This window comes from Montipora capricornis, chromosome 4 (genome assembly GCF_036669925.1).
Source record: "Montipora capricornis isolate CH-2021 chromosome 4, ASM3666992v2, whole genome shotgun sequence".
NCBI lineage: Eukaryota > Metazoa > Cnidaria > Anthozoa > Scleractinia > Acroporidae > Montipora > Montipora capricornis.
This window is the reverse complement of record NC_090886.1, coordinates 15,774,277-15,790,502: the sequence shown is the minus strand read 5'-3', so window position 1 is coordinate 15,790,502 and position 16,226 is coordinate 15,774,277. Positions and strand designations below refer to the sequence as shown.

The 16,226-nt window shown below is 40.3% G+C and overlaps 1 protein-coding gene across 1 annotated transcript in view; it reads right to left on the bottom strand.

Moving 5' to 3' along the window:
• The window catches only part of LOC138045663 (protein HIRA-like), a 49,537-nt gene continuing 33,311 nt past the window's right edge, over nt 1-16,226 (bottom strand). Inside the window, exons 20-32 of the mRNA XM_068892238.1 lie at nt 15,920-15,983; nt 14,673-14,766; nt 13,434-13,496; nt 11,813-11,911; nt 11,670-11,728; nt 11,039-11,144; nt 10,781-10,903; nt 9,992-10,067; nt 5,175-5,262; nt 3,986-4,040; nt 3,598-3,646; nt 3,322-3,367; nt 1-2,406 (exon numbers count right to left, since the gene is read on the bottom strand). Of these exons, the coding sequence (XP_068748339.1) occupies nt 2,336-2,406; nt 3,322-3,367; nt 3,598-3,646; nt 3,986-4,040; nt 5,175-5,262; nt 9,992-10,067; nt 10,781-10,903; nt 11,039-11,144; nt 11,670-11,728; nt 11,813-11,911; nt 13,434-13,496; nt 14,673-14,766; nt 15,920-15,983 (993 nt within the window). The 3' untranslated portion in view covers nt 1-2,335. The remainder of the gene's footprint in view (nt 2,407-3,321; nt 3,368-3,597; nt 3,647-3,985; nt 4,041-5,174; nt 5,263-9,991; nt 10,068-10,780; nt 10,904-11,038; nt 11,145-11,669; nt 11,729-11,812; nt 11,912-13,433; nt 13,497-14,672; nt 14,767-15,919; nt 15,984-16,226) is intronic.

The following is a 16,226-nucleotide window of genomic DNA, read 5'->3' as shown; positions in this document are numbered from 1 at the left end:
TTTTTCCTTTTTTAATCAAGAATAGCAGAATCCTTTGTTACATTTTTTGCCTCACTAGCCCAAGGCTGTCGTTTTTTAATCAGTCAGTACAGACTAAAGTACAGAATATTGAAAGTGCATTGCACAATGAGCTCTCTCTGAAAATTTGAACGAAATACAGAGGATATTACATGGCCGCGCGGGGATAAGAATTTTATCTTCGAGTGCTGAAAGTTTCTCTCACGAATGAGGCGAAGCGAACGAGTGAGAGATACTTTCAGCACGAACTACAAGACGGGCCAATTGGGAGCTCCCTTCTGGCCTTGTAGCTCAGTCGGTAGAGCAACGGTGATCTAATCCGAAGGTCGTGGGTTCAGCGAAGGTTCTTCATCCATAATATATGCTTTGAAATTTCTAGATCTTTAGCACCCAATGATTTATCAGTTTTTGATGGCTAATAGAGCGGTTTTCAAATGAGTGTCGTAAAACCAAAACCAAAGTAATTACTTTGGCCAATCAAAAAGGACGGAGACAATCCAGTAAACCAATCAAAACTCCAAGTAATTACACGTAGCCTACACAAAGCGCGGGAAAATGTGCAAGCGCGAGCCACGATTGGTTTTGGTTTCCCTTCTGATTGTTTGAAAAAGTGACGCGAACACTTTAAACCAACCCACTGAGTGACGTAATGCAAACCCAAAGCAATTCGTTAATTACTTTCGACACTCAATTGAAAACCGCTCTAACTGGCTCGTTATCGAGGCTAAAAGGCTTCAAAATTAGGGATTTAGCTAAGTTTGACAGGGTCTTTTACCTTTTGAAGTCAATTAAGTTGTAAATAGTATGATGTCTTCCGTGAGCTAACTCGTATGTTAATGAAACAAACCGTAAACAATGAAGTTTGGAATCTTGCCTTGTGGCCGCGTTGTCGTTGCTGTGGTCGTCACTTTACCTCCCTAAAATCTCGATCACTGATCCGTCACGTTGTAATGCAACGTCTACAGAGGCATAGACTGCTCACAGTGCCTTCTGAGTTAATAGTCGAAGCGCCCGTTTTGGCCACGCAAGCGAGCTGTGGGAAGAATGGTGATTGATAGAAATCTCTCTTTCTCTCTCTCACCATTCTCCCCTCGGCGCGCTTGCGTGACCAAACAGGGCGGTTCGACTGTTAACTCAGAAGGGACTGCGAGCAGTCTAACAGAGGCATTGGGCGCTAAAAAATTCCGTCTGCGCACCGATTAATACCGAGTCAGTAAGAAATGCCTACAGCAGCCTCTTCACTGCAAACTGAGGAAAATAATATTAGAGAGATTAAGCATCACGTTTACGGGCAAACGGCAAACGTCGAATTAAAATTTGCGTTTTGCCAAAAATGAAAGAAGCTTGTTTGATATCACATCATTGCTTGCGCGTTAGCTACAGGTGTCAATAAACTTCTCAAACGAGAAAGAGGAGTTGGAAGAAGACAATTTTCACGCCTTTATGGCAAACAATACCTTTTCATTCCCCGGCGTTTCATGTAGACCAAGTAAACACGATGACAAATCTCTCTAAAAGCCTACTTTCACAAAGAAACGGCATGCGGCAACCGGCAAACGAGCAAAATGGCGAGAAAATCATGGTCACGTGGTCGATTTTGCCGTTCGCGTTTTACGTAGACGTAATGCTAAATCTCTGTAATGACGAGCATATGGAACGTTCCTCCCTTACTGTAACTCTTAGATTGCATAACTGACAGTTTGCAAATAACTGCAATTAGCCATCTCTGTTTGAAGTACTCTTCGGTTTGTGAAGATATCCATTACGAGACAGAACCAGGTGTTCGCATGGTCCAAGCGTGTAGATATATTACTGAAATTGTTTAATCTGTTTGACATTACGCTTCAGTTTACATTGTATTGGGTGTGATCCATCGCTAAGACCAAACAAACGATCAAGCATTTTCAACCATCAGCGGGCTGATGTCCAGGCATTCGCGGTTCCTCATATGACTATTTTACATTGTGGGCCACGTTTAATGACGATTGCCACAAGCGAACCAGCATATGTGACAAACATAAGTCACAACAATTCGCTCAAATTTCAACGCATGTGTCATTAAGTACCGAAACCCATCGAAGTGCAGGGAGCGCTCTTTAACTTGGGTTCCACCACGTCGCGTAAGTCATGCCATGCATCACAGGTGACATCGACCAACATGTCACGCCAACACTGTTCTACTCAGAGGATAGTACCATGAATCAAGGCACTTTTCTGTACCACATGTCACCCGTTGTATAAAGGTCACAATACACATTATTTAGAAGTGACGCTGAACACGATAAGTAGAGCTGTAGTGATCGTTTGTTGACTCTAGTTACAGCACGTTGAGCGCATCCAACTGCTCCTTAAACTCGGTAAAAAGTCTTTGCAGACGAATGTTTGTACCTGAAAAACACATTGTGCATAAAGATCAGACAATACACACTTTTCAAATGAATTCAGGACACCTACATGTTGGCGCAGAAGTATTTTCAGTCGGAAATACGATGACAGTTCTCAAGAGTGAATTAGATAATAGTGTTGATCTGTTATCACTTTGCGGCCTTGTCCCAGCACAGTCACAAATGGATTTATTTTTAGATACACTTTGCGCGCGAAACAAACAAAGGGCCGCCAATTTTAACCAATCAGAAGAAGCCATGACACGCGTGTCTGTTTCTGCCACGTTTTTTTCAGGGACATGACAACTGATTTTCGTGGGAACGAGTATTCTAAAAATAGACTCATTTGTGGCTGTGCTGGGGAGCCCACCAATGACATAATCAACACCTTTATCTGATTCACTCTTGCAGTCCTGTCTGTAATGATAGAAACCTCAATTTTCAATATAAATTCGTTAGTTTGTTAATATGTCAAGTAAAGCTATGATCCTCGCAGTTATGGACGCAATTTTAGCAATTGCGTAGAGAAGCCGGAAAAATTCAGGACTTCAACGTGGTTTGAACCCGTGACCTCGCGATACCGGTGCGACGCTCTAACCAACTGAGCTATGAAGCCACCAGAGGCAAAAATTGCGACCATAGCTGCGAGGATCATAGCTTTACTTGATTTCATATCCGCAGTTCAGTATATGATTCATTTCATATATCATTTCGTTCTTTGTTACTATGTATTTCCACCTTTTTAACTTCTTTACTACTTGCCACTTATCTTATGCCACTCACCCATAGGCCTCTACATACAGCATTAGACCGGACAAAAAAAATATCAAAGCTAGATGGGCAGAAATTTCATTGCAACACAAAATCTTGAACCACCTAAAGCCGTGAAAATACTGACGTAAAATAACAAAAATCCTACCTATATGAGGCAAAAGTTGGCGTAATAGACTTCTTTTTTGGTATCCCTGAAAAGGTAACGAATAGATTATGCTCGTCATCGAGTAGTACTTTGATATTCAAGGTTAGTCATGGCGTGTTGGAGGTGGAGTTTGAGGAGCTCTCCTTGTTAGAGTTTGAAATAATACAGAATACACGTAAACACTTATAAGAGCCTCCTCTGCGCTGACCCACCGGTCACATTGTCTCCCTAAAATAAAAAAGGGCTACTTTCCAAATTTAATAATTGTTGTCTTACCAGAATAGAGGGATTCCAGCCGGAAGTCTTGTCCTGATGTCCAATGCTTCTGTACAAGAAAATGGGTCGGAAGTACATTTGTAAACTGAAATCTGAACGAATCTGATGATGTCACGACCAACAACTTGTTTAACCTCAGGTTGAAATTTTCGTTGTACAAAAAACAAACTTGTTTTAAACTTGTTTGAAAGAAACTTATTTCTTGCCTGTTTCCTAGAGATAAAGAGTAACTTTCCAAAACAGAGAGAAACGTTAGAGGAAGCCGGAGAATTTTCGTGCTTTTATGACAAGCAAGAGCCTCAGGATTGCGGTGAACGCAACGATAACTCTCTTTACTGTTGCATTAAACTATGCAACCGACTGTTAACGTTTTAATTGCCGCTTATACCTGTGTGGTGGCCCAAGTAATTCCTCACAAACTTCGCGCAATCGAGCCTCAAATCCTGTAGACCGAAAAATAAAAAAAATGATTATTTTTTATCAAATATATAAGAAGAAGAGATCTAAAAAGCTTACTGGACAATAACTGTATCCATCTAAGCCTATCTTAAGGCTCGGACAAACAGCTCCTACAATTGATTTAACATCCGTTCGATTTTGATGAACGATGTTGAGTGCTTGGGTGCGCAGACGGTTTCAACATATCATCAACATTTGATTCAACAAAGCTTCACGAGGGGTCTGGTATTCAGTCCCAGGCTGCAGCCGCGGTTTTTACCACGGATACGGACATTGCGAGACCGATTAGAAAGGCAATCACACGTTAAACTTATATCTCGATAGTTGTCAACCCCGCCCGAAAGTGATTAACTTCAGTGAACGTTTGTCGTGAAAGCACCTCAAAGGAAGTTAAAAGACGAGCACAGTTAGTATCAACCACTGTCACGCTGAATTTGGTGTAAGTCTTTCTCGTGTATGATAATGTACACGAAAAGAAAAACCGATAACCACACTAATTCGCGCTTTAACTTGCAGTGTAAAAGAAGTTGAAGTGAACTCGGAAATGATCAACATGTCAGCTTTGATGCCAATGTTACTCGATTCCTTTTCTTTTCTTCCATCTTTCTAGGTTTAGTATTTTACTAGTTACAACATGTCCTCTCAGGGGGCTATTGTATCGTTTCCTCAGAAACGATGCGTACTTAGTTTTAACGCAATTTACCTTCTCAAATCAAACAGATCACACTTACTCATGATTCAAAGTCTAGCAAAGGGCAAAGTATTTAAATCCTGTCACATGAGTCACAGTAATCGGCGCTTATTGAAACCATCTAAAGAATGCTCGTATCCTCAAACTTCGGTCCTGTAAGATTGTTTCGTTCCTTACCCTTCTCCTTTGCTTCCAAAGCGACCGTCGAACTCACTTCAATAATCCAAGATTACTACTAGAAGATAGTTTATATATTTTAGGGAACTGCTTCACCGACGTATATATATTGGAACTAGTTATTTATACTTTATGTTGTGCCCCACTGAATTGGCAACAATACTAAATCCCGCAGAAACTATAACAAAGGTTCTGTTTTTGTTGTTATTTTCTTTCTCCCTCTTTTTGTCTGACGATAAGAAATACTTACCCGCTTGAGAGAGGTAGCGCACATAGGTAGTCAGCCAAAAGAAGTATTCTTTCGCAGAACCAAGCGCCACGCTAGATGATAACTGGTTCTTTTAGAAAAAAGAAAAACAGAAATAACTGGCTAACAACTTGAAATTACTGGTTTGGCATCCCAATGAGGTACTATAGCAAGAATAACAAGACAAACGTCTCCCAAAAAGGTGCAAAGACTCACAACAACGATCATTGACTACAGCGCTTCAGCAAAAACGACGATGACGGTTAGACTATTTCGCGATTATTCCAAGTTTTTCTGGCAGTAAATTAAGTAGAAACGGCCTAGGAATTCAACAGGCATGTACGGTATGTAAGTTTCGAGAGAAAATTCAGTATTTATCACCGGCTGCTCGAGTCCTCCACATAACCACAAATTTCACGTCCTTGTTAATGGATGTACAGGTTGTTAACCCTTTGACTCATCTCCCACTGACGAGCAAAATCGTCTGGCATCAGACAGAATAAAATCTATCAAGTCTCATTCCAGGGAGTCAATAGGTGCTTAAAAAAGGCGTGGTTTTCACTCGCGAATTTGTCATACATTAAATCATGAATAAAAGATCAACCGCAGTTCAAATATATGACATATATATTCTAAATTCATGTCCCTCCCCTCTAACGGGATACCAAATGCCCATCTCCCAGCTGGCTTGATAACTCAGTTGGTAGAGCGCAAGTGCAGCGCAATAGCACGGACGTCATGGGTTCAAATCTCGTTCAATCTAGGCCATAATAGGGCCGTTTATACGAGGGAAAATTAGCCGCGGCTTACACTGGTCACGGCTTATTTAAGACACGAACTGAGCCATTTATACGGGTGCGGCTTTCATAAGACGCGAAATCCTCGTATAAATGGTTCGCGGCTAAGCTCGCGGCCAACTGGTCCAATGATGACGTAATTTATTTCGATGCTTCGTTGTCTTTAATAAATTGTGAGGCAAGATTTGCGCCATTAAAAGATAAATGGCTCGAGTAAGCAAACAAGCGAAGAAAAATTATTAAAGTAAAGTTTTACAACGTACACTGGCTGAAGTGACGCAATTATCAAGTACCTTAGCAATTTCAATACCACTACAAATACAGTGGAACCCCGTTAATACGATCATCAACGGGCCTAAAACAATTGGCCGTATTAACGGGGTGGCTGTATTACCGGGGTAGGGTGAAATTCATGACTAAAGGGCTGTAATGACAAATATCGCATTTGCACTTCCAGAACAACTTGTCTCTTTAATAAATAACAGGAATGTAAGTACAGTAACAATTTGTATAAAATACTTAAAACTTCGCTCAGTTGTTAAAACGCTTAAAATTGTTACGTGTACTATACGTTCTGAGCCTAAAATCAAAACAAGAACAGGCGCAGCTTACAATGCTTCTAAAAAACACAAGCCGCAGTAATTACCTAATCGAAAGATTTTAGTATCAGTCGTGTTTTTGATGAAAGCACAATGACTTAATCCCATCACGATTTGCCTGATTGGATGTTACAGTAGCGTCAAGATCATGTTTGTAATGAAAACAGGGAGGAGTGTTGCTGACAGTAAATTGTAAAGTAAATCGGCAGTTTGATTACAGTGGTAGATAACGAAGTCAATGAGATTGACATGTCACAGGCGTTGTGGTTTACTTAATTACGCACGAGTGGCCGTATTAACGAGTGACCGCATTAACAAGGGTTTTCTATAAGACAATGTATGGCCGTTTTGCCGGGCCCAAAAAGGTGGCCGCAATAACGAGGTGACCGTATTATTGAGGTGGCTGTAAGGTGAGGTTCACTGTAGTGAGAAGCTGTTTCTCTTCCGAGGCACTCCACATTCGCTTATTCACTGAACCTTTTTCTTTAGTAATACGTGATCCGTTGCTCGCGCTCGCCATTTTTCTCAGGCGAATAGACAAACAAAACAAGTGCATGCGCAGGAGCCGTTCACGACTTGAGCAAGCTGCGTACAACGCTTGAGTGCATCTATACCAACACTTTCAAGTTCCAAGGTAAGCCATGGCCAAGATAAGCACAGCCAAAAAACCCTAGGCCATGCAGGATAAGCCGCGGCTTGAGCTAGCTGCGGATGGAGTAAGCCGTGAACTTCGATTTTGTACCATTTAAACGGGGTGTTCGCGTCTAATGTAAGCCGCGGCTTACTTTCCCTCGTATAAACGGCCCTAATGTTGTTCAAGGGCTGGATAATAATAATAATAATAATAATAATAATAATAATAATAATAATAATAATAATAATAATAATAATAATAATAATAATAATATACATTGGCCGGTGTACCACCAGCGGACTGCATAATTAATTCCATATCCCTAAATGAAGCCTTTGTAAAATGGATTATTCGAAAAGTGAAGCCAAATGGGGTGAAGCTACATCTTCTGGACTAAGAAGCTGGACCAGCAAGTCAAAAAGTGCTACGAGGAAAAAATTGCAGCGATTGAGATTGATCCCGTGTTACTCCTGAGAAAACTTTTGGAACCGGATTGTTTACCACCTGTGGAGGCTACGGATCTTATCCTATCTCGTTTTGGAGACTAGTTATTACTTACAGACAGAAACAGTTTAATAAGGCTCTTAGGAGTCTTGAAGCCTGTAATCAAATCAGGCTTCTTTCTGGATTTTGGAGTATTCAATGAGTTTTCAAGCACCAGAAAATGGGTTGTAAGATTTCTGTCATACATCGTGTTTCAGTGTTTTCTTTGCTGAAAAAGCCTACCTCGATATTCTTTTCCACACCCTCAAAGTGCACACACAGGCATTTTAATTTTTGCATCTAATCTTTCCCCAGTCGTCAAATTTGGGCTCAATTTTTGAAATGTCTTTTTAAATTAGCACGATGCAGTCTCAACAATTTTCACCCAAGCAAAAATTCAAGGACTTTTCAAGCAGTTTCCCACAAAATTCTTTTTTTCATGAGCTTTTCAAGCGCCATTTAAGTTCAAAGTTAAATTCCAGGGCTTTTCAAGGATTTCAACGCACTACACTAAGCCCAAACGAATTTGATGTTGTTGTTTCTCCCACCGGCTTGCTCGATTGCACCATCATCGAAGAAGTCCACATTCTTTCGGCCTAAGTAAGTCCTCATACAAGTGGCTTTTAACTGAAGAACAACACTTGGCTCTGTTTATCCAGTTTGTCCACATAAAATAACAACCACTGGGTGTGTTTTAGTTTTATTGGGTGTCTCCCTGGATCTGTTAATTTATGGATAGTTTAGCTCATCCTGTTATCTCCAGGGAATTAAGAGAGCTAGCAATGGATTTACTGGGGCCTAATTTCAAGGGAATTGTTCAAATACCAGTGCAGCAACAACAGAATGGGAGTGACTGTGGTGTCTTCGGCATAGTCTTTGCAACATGCCTTGTTTATGGAAGAAATCCTTGTAATGTAACTTTTGAAGTGCTTAAAGAATGGCTCAGTGGCACCATTCCCTATCACTTGTACTTTGAAACACTCCAGTTAACAGTAATAAAAATAACTTTATTGGAACTCCCACGGGGCTTTTCAGACCAACGTACAAGATAAAAATAGAAAAAATGGCCATGAAATAGATTGTTTAAGAAGTCATAAAATGCTTTATGTAAACGGATAACCCAGAATTAAATTTTTCTTCTGCATTTATCATTCAACCACAAGCTTATTTAAAAAACAATTTTTAAGCTCCCTGTTGAAATTCACAACATTAGTGATAGTTGAAAGGCTGTTAGGCAGTGAGTTTCACAACTTGTGACTGCTCTACACAGGAAGTTTCATTGTCCTGACTTAGAATTGTGTGGTGGAGTTTGTAATTTATCCCAATTTTAAGTATTTCTAAATGTAGAGTGTACTCTAGAACATGCAATCAACCTGTTGGAAACATATTCTGGGGCTAATCCCCTGACACATTTTGAAATGGTTGGAGTACAATCTCTAAAACGCAGAACTGACAGCCAATTCAGCTCTCAACAAATATACCCTCCTTTACACTCTGTTCGTCAAATTAATCAAGAGGAACAATGTCAGGACACAAGTTAACAGGAGCAGCACACACTGTGTAAATAATACGATCAAGTATGGGTACTGCTTTTTCCTCGGTACCTCGGGGATTGGACAAAAGTCGATCAAAAAAATCAAAAATCAACGGGAAGAATTCCGGATAATATATATATCTATCCTAGCTTTTGGCAGCCCTTCCAGAAACAAAGTGCCTTCTACACACTCAGTCGTTCCCCAAAATGTCATCGGTAAGATCGTCACTATTTATCGCCAAAATCCAACGTCAATCTCCTCTCTCAGGAAAACGATTGGGCTTTTCTACCTTGATTTTTAACTATGGAAGGAACCCTTGCGAAGTAAACTCCTTTGTCCTGTCCACTTTTGCTCGCACAGTCTACCACAAAAACCATCCTCGCAGACAACGCTTTTGTTTGGAATAGGTTTTTTGGTACACCCGAATATGGCGGCAGAGTAACGGTTCCTATGATTTTCGTTAGGTGAGTGAAAACGATCCATTCACAGTTACGCGAGCAAATACTTACAACTATCTTTGCATAGATTGAAACTGTTGGAAGGAAACTTATTCACCGGATAAAGTTATACTGCCATACAATTGGGTCCCGGCGGGTAGCAGATTCCCTTCCTCTTCCCGACTTATGAAAGGAGATCGAAGGGCCTCTGCTCGCAGGATAACTTCGCCCTTGCTTAAGCGCCCTATTTAGTCTTGATCGAACCCTTAGTCTCTCGGTCATCCCCTAAAGAAAACGACCTAATGCACATTCACCGCGTTCTGCGTTCGTCTCACCTCCAAATGAACTGCTGTAGCGGATTGTTGTCTGCCATGATTAGAGCGGAATAGTCTTGTGGACTGGCGCCCGTATCTGCCATAAAAAAGAAAAATTCCATGGAAAAAACTCGCAAAGGAAACAGTACCTTTAAGTAGTCGGGATTGCCAGGGAAAAGATTGGTCCTCAGCACTGGGATGAAATTTCATCCCGGGGTGTAAAATGCATGTAAACACGATACAATTTTTCATCCCTGACCGCGACCACATTTTTCTGAGCCTCAATGCAATTGGCTAGCGTCGATTGGATATTCTGCGCATATTCCATCGTCTCATCTTTATCGCCAAGAGTTCAGCCAAAAAGAGGAAGTAAACACTTCTTTCATGCGTTTTTCAGGATTGCCTTTGTATCAAATGCAACTTTTATTTTAAATCTTTAGCGTTCTGCAAATTCGACGTGAAATCGGCGCCATGTTTGTTTCTCGATGATAACTGCTGACCAAAAGCCCCTCAAGTAAACAAGAATAAATTTCATCCCGCGATGAAACTTATCCCTCCTCTCATGTAAACGCGGCCTTAGTAACTCGATTTAATATTGTTATCTTTTACTGAATGCAACATGCCAGCACAGTGTAGAAGATAACGAATTGCCGCTGTCAAGTTTCATTTTAAAAAGAGTGCGACAGATAAGCAGTTTTCAAGAAGTAGTGAAATAGAAGCATGCTTCATTTACCATATATTCCTTCCAATTACAATTTTCATTTATTTCTGATGGTCATAAGTACTTTGAAAGCATTCCGAATAGCTCACCTTGAACTCTGCCCTTGCAGCTGAGAGAGTGGGCCCTGGGCCTGCAAGAGATCTTGGGGAGGTGTAACGGATTGGTGATCGGAGTTTATTGCCAACAGATCATCAGCTTGAATTAACTGCAACCTAAAAGGAAACAACTATATCAGATTTTAATGAAAAGCTAAGGCGTGAAAGCAGCGAAAATCGACATTTGGTTAAGAGAACTAAAGAGATAAATTTAACGAAACCTTTTTGCTTGGTAACATGCAACAGGCTTACCAGGCCCCTACGGATGTGTCGTAGGAGTACGAGGAGTGATTGGAGAGAGTGATTATTGGAAATCCAGGTTCTGATATCGAGGCTCGTGTAATTGTGACATCAGGGCCTGCAGAATGTAATTTTATCCAAACTGTTAGTCATTTGTACCGAGACAAATTTCGAAAGGTCACTGCTCTCATTGTCATTAAGCCAGGGCAGTTTTCTATGATGCCTGTATTTTCCCCTTACCAGTCTACATAACGTGTGATTTTACTATAAAAACACCGGCAGCGGTGTAAAGCCTGGTTTTCACTAGCGACGCAAGCACAAGTGCAAGCATAACAGCGCTTATTTCACCCTGAAAACGGGATTAACGCAAGCATGCGCACAAGCATCAAAATTGTTCCTTTTCCTTGTGCTTGTGCTTATGCTTGGGTCGGGTGAACACGAAACGCAGCATAAGCACATGGAAATTCGGCCAATTAAAGCACTCGTTCCAGATTCCCAGCGTCTCAGCATTTGAACAAAATGGCGGATACCGTGGTTGATTTTGATGCTTATGTCAACGTTCGTTTTCACTTAGCATAAGCTACCTATGCTTGTGCTTGAGTCGCTATTGAAAACCAGGCTTTAAAGTTATCGCAAGATTTACCCGATAAGAGAGGAAGGACCGGTTCGTTCTTTAGCACAGCTGTTATTCTCTTGGTATCCCTGAGAAAAAGAAAAGACAATGACTATGTGCACTTACTTTTCAACGCTATGAAATAACTAAATACTGTGTAGTGTCAAACTCACCATATGTATACGCCTCCGGCAGAGGTTACAACCATGACGTAATGGCGACTGCACTGTAAGATGGAAGCTGGCGAGTCCAGAACCATGGAAGGCAGCAGCCTGTAAAAGCCAGACGAGTATACATGTATATAGGGTAGTATTTGGTCATGTTGACATTTTGTTTCATTAACATATGAAAGAGTTTGATCACAGAAGGTATCATGTTATTTACAAATTGATTTCAAAAGGTAAAAGAACTTGTTGAACTCAGTTAAAGTGCCCCTGTGACCCAAAAAATCAATTCTTATTTTTCTTTGGATTTGAAAACTATGTTAACTAAACTCTAAGCGACCAAAGTTTTAAGTATTGATTTCATAAATACAACTGTCTATTTTAACTGGAATTTTCCTATTTACTGGTCCACCATTACTAACTTTAAGTTCTTGAGAGAGCGAGGTCGAGGAGAAAATGAGTCAAAGACTCACTAGTTTAAGAATGCAATGCGTGTGTACCCGCAGAATTGATAAGCAGCACGGTAGTTTTGGGCTTTCAGACTTTTAAACTCGCGTTTTGCATATATAACAAGCTGCACTCACACGCTGAAATTTTAAGCTAGCGAGCCTTTGACGTGACGTTTCCCTGGATCCAACCCACTGAGGACCAATCGGTCAGTTTTGGACGTGACTATTGGCGGACCGTGAAATCCAACAATTACACTCAAAAGTAAATGGCCTTTAGATAAAACTCAAAGCTCAAAATTTTGCCAGTCAAGTGCTAAGCAAAAACACTTTCAAAATCCGAAGAAAAAAAGGAAGTGATTTTTTTTAATCACAGGGGCACTTAAATCTCCAATTTGAAGCCTTTTAGACTTGATAACGAGCCTTTTATTGGCCACTCAAAAACTGCTAAATTTTTGGCTTCCAAAAGCGCTAATGATCCTATACATTCCTCGTCAAATTTCAAATTTTTCACTAAAAGCATCATTGCTCAGAGATTGTCTGTTGTATCTCGTACAAATTTTCGCAGATAGTTCATTATGCAATGTCCTTTCTATAGACCTCTTTACACTTGTGTGCTTAGTTACCTGGCCTTCAAATGAAAGTGAAGCTGGTATGATACAGACCTTTCCCCTTTTCCTATGTTAATGATGTTGTTGTCATGCTATTTAGTAAGAATTTACACAAGAAAAGAAAAAAGGTTTCTATCAAAATAAGGTCAACTCCAGCCTCAATTTAATTCATAGGTCAGGTAACTAAGCACACAACTGTAAAATGAACTTCAGTACTTTATTCTCGGCTGCTTGATTACAAAAAGATAGCCTTGTGCTAATGAGGCAAAAATTGTAAACAAATACTCCCTGTGGAATCTGGTGACTAGCAATCTAGACTCACTGCGATACTATTAACCTGCGGTGTGCGTTCGGCGCATGCGTAGAGAAAAATGAAAAATGAAAAATGCACGAACGACCGCCATGTTAGAACTTAAACTCGTTGCGTTGTCATTAACTGTTGTCACTGCGTCCAATTCTGTTAGAAATTTCTGATTATGTATTAAATTCCTCAGTCTTGTGGTTTACACACTCCCCTACACTGAGGAAAAACCGGCGTTGGGCGTTGAGAGAGAAGAAGAGAAACTGACTTACTTTCGTCCGGTGGATGAAAACAAGTTAATGCTTCTGTTCTCACAGGCAACGCATATCACTTGACTAAAAAAAGACAAAAAACCCCGGCAATAATTAGAATAGGTAATCGCATGGGGTCGAGTAAAAGTAAGGATTAATATCCTGCGTACTTTTAAAGTTGCAAAAAGCGGCTCGGGCAATTAGCCACTATGAAAATAAAACTCTTTGCTTGTCCCTACAAAATCGAGAGTGTCTTATCGGCGTCGGTGGGTGGGTCGTGAGCCGTGGGTCCGAGATCCTCTATGTATACACGTCATGTATACATACTTCTTTAACCCTTCTTAGGGCACTTGCAAATTTGGACCGAGCACTGAGGGAGCTAATATATATAAATTTTTTTATCTTCAAACAAACACGACCCACGACCCACCACCCACGACCCACCCACCCAATTTAGCCTCACCCGCAAAATCTTGCATAAGCATCTTTTCTACTTTCTCTTGGGACCATTGTAAGTCCCAAGAGAAAATAAAAACAAAGCTTATGCAAATTCCTGGAGGGACAAAGAGCATTATGGTTTTTTTTATAGTGGCTAATTTCTGTAAAAAATTGAAAATACAAGTGATATTAATTCTTAATATTACGAGGCACATATATACGATTACTTGTTTATAATATAAATGGCAAAATTTTCTTTTATTAAGAAGGTCAAAAACGCACACTGTTTGTGCAATTTTGTATGAAGCATTTCGGTGTTCAGTTAGTGTCAATGAACTGTTAAACACACGAATCAACTGAATGAAAATTTATTTGTACCAAAAACGCTCAAAGCAATGAAATCAGTCCTGCCAAAAACATTTACTATATGAAAATAATGAAAGTAATTTTGCTTGGGGCAATAGACCATATTCATATACTCAGTATTGGACTGGAACTAGCTTGCAATGGAGGCTAATGCGGGGAAAACGTTTCAAATGCAAATAATTTTTAATATATTCCCCCGCATTAGCCTCCATTGCAAGCTAGTTCCAGTCCAATACTGAGACTACGAATATTGCCTATTACCAATTAATGAATTAATTAATGAAAATGCCCTCTGTCTCAGCCAATCAGCATTTCGAAATTTTGCCCTCTATGTTGTAAACATTAAAAAGCAAATTCAGCAGATTTACGTTATAAATATTAAAATCTTGTTTATTTGCCCGAAAGTAAATTGGCAGAAAGAAATCGAATACGATCTCCACAAAGTCTTTCACTCACCGATTTCCAGCCAATGCGATACCAGGGCTCATTAGCACGGTCTCCCACAGAAGCTTGCCAGCAGTAGAACACTTTAAAACATGCACTCTGGGTCCTAACAACAAGTAGCAATAAATGAAACTAACTTGTATACCTTTTTGGATGGTAGCATTCACATGAACTTCAGCTAAAAGCTCTCGTCAAGCTAAAAACAACTGTCGGCGTTGGACGGCCCGTGGTTACATTACCATAACCTTGTTCTTTGATAAAATAGTGCTACAGCAATTGTTAACCGTATTTCTAAGTAAATAAAATCAAGTTCTCCCCACAACACTATGGAATGGCCCAGACCTGTTGATGGGGCCGGATAAGGTAATTTACTCTTGGCCGACAATGTTTGATGGGGTTATTCAACGCCCCTCAAAGTTTAAAGAGGAGTATTTTGAGGGAAAACCTTCTGGTTATCAACTTTGTCCATAGAGACCAGGCCCCAGTTGTTCAAACGATAAATAGTCGCGCTATCCGCCAGATAAATCACTATCCAGTGGACAACTCAATTGGTTTTGCTAGTGTTTATCCGCTGGATAGTGACTTATCCGGTGGATAGCGCTATCCATCGTTTGAACAACTAGGGCCTGACTTGTAATTTGAAGATATCACGGCACACAATTGATCCGGTTGAGGTTGGAATCCCAGACTACTCACACAATACTGTAACGTCCTACCAACAGAGCTGAATAAATTACAGCTACGCGAATGGGAACGTTTGAAACGGCTGCGATTCGCGGGTAATTTTTTTTGGTACTTAAACTAAAAAATAAGGTGGTTGTTTAAAAAAATAAGGAAATTGCTTAGAATTTGGAGGAAAGAAATAAGTATCTCGAAACATTAAGGCCTGGCGAACGATGGGAAAAATTGTTTTCTTAAAAAAATTAGCCCTCAAAGTTACATGCCATGTGCTGCTTCCAATTATTCATGTACGTAAACTTGACGATAAAAAAAGAATCCATTGAGTTCTAAGGTCCAGTTCTTGGCACAAACCAGACAAACAAAACGTCGAAAAAGCAGAACAGAAAATCAACACGTATAAACCACAAAATCGAATTTAGGCGCCAAAGTCTCGCGCATGCGCAGACCAACCAGCAGAGTCAACTGGTCAGCGGCTACCACGGTGTTCTTAGGTCTTCTATGAAATTATCACATAGCTAATTGATGGCTAAAGCTTGAGCTCGTTAGAAGACTTGTTGGTTGTGCATGTCAATAAATACCTTGGCTGGCCAAGTTGTTGTCTAAGTCCAATGTGAGAGCCGCCTCACCACCAGCACCTTTTATCTGCAGTGAGTAAAAAAAGTGTAAACGAAAAAAAGTGCAAACGAAAAAAAGTGTAAACGAAAAAAAGCGCGAACGCGGCAAAAGAGGTATGTGCTTTAGCTATTAGACGTGAAACGGGATGAAGCAAAACGGAAAAAAAACAATATTAGATATCCACAACTCTTTAGAACCTTTAATTTCACTTTTGACGAAGCTTCATTGTGTCCACGGTTAGGTTCTACTATGAACGGATCAGGGTCACGG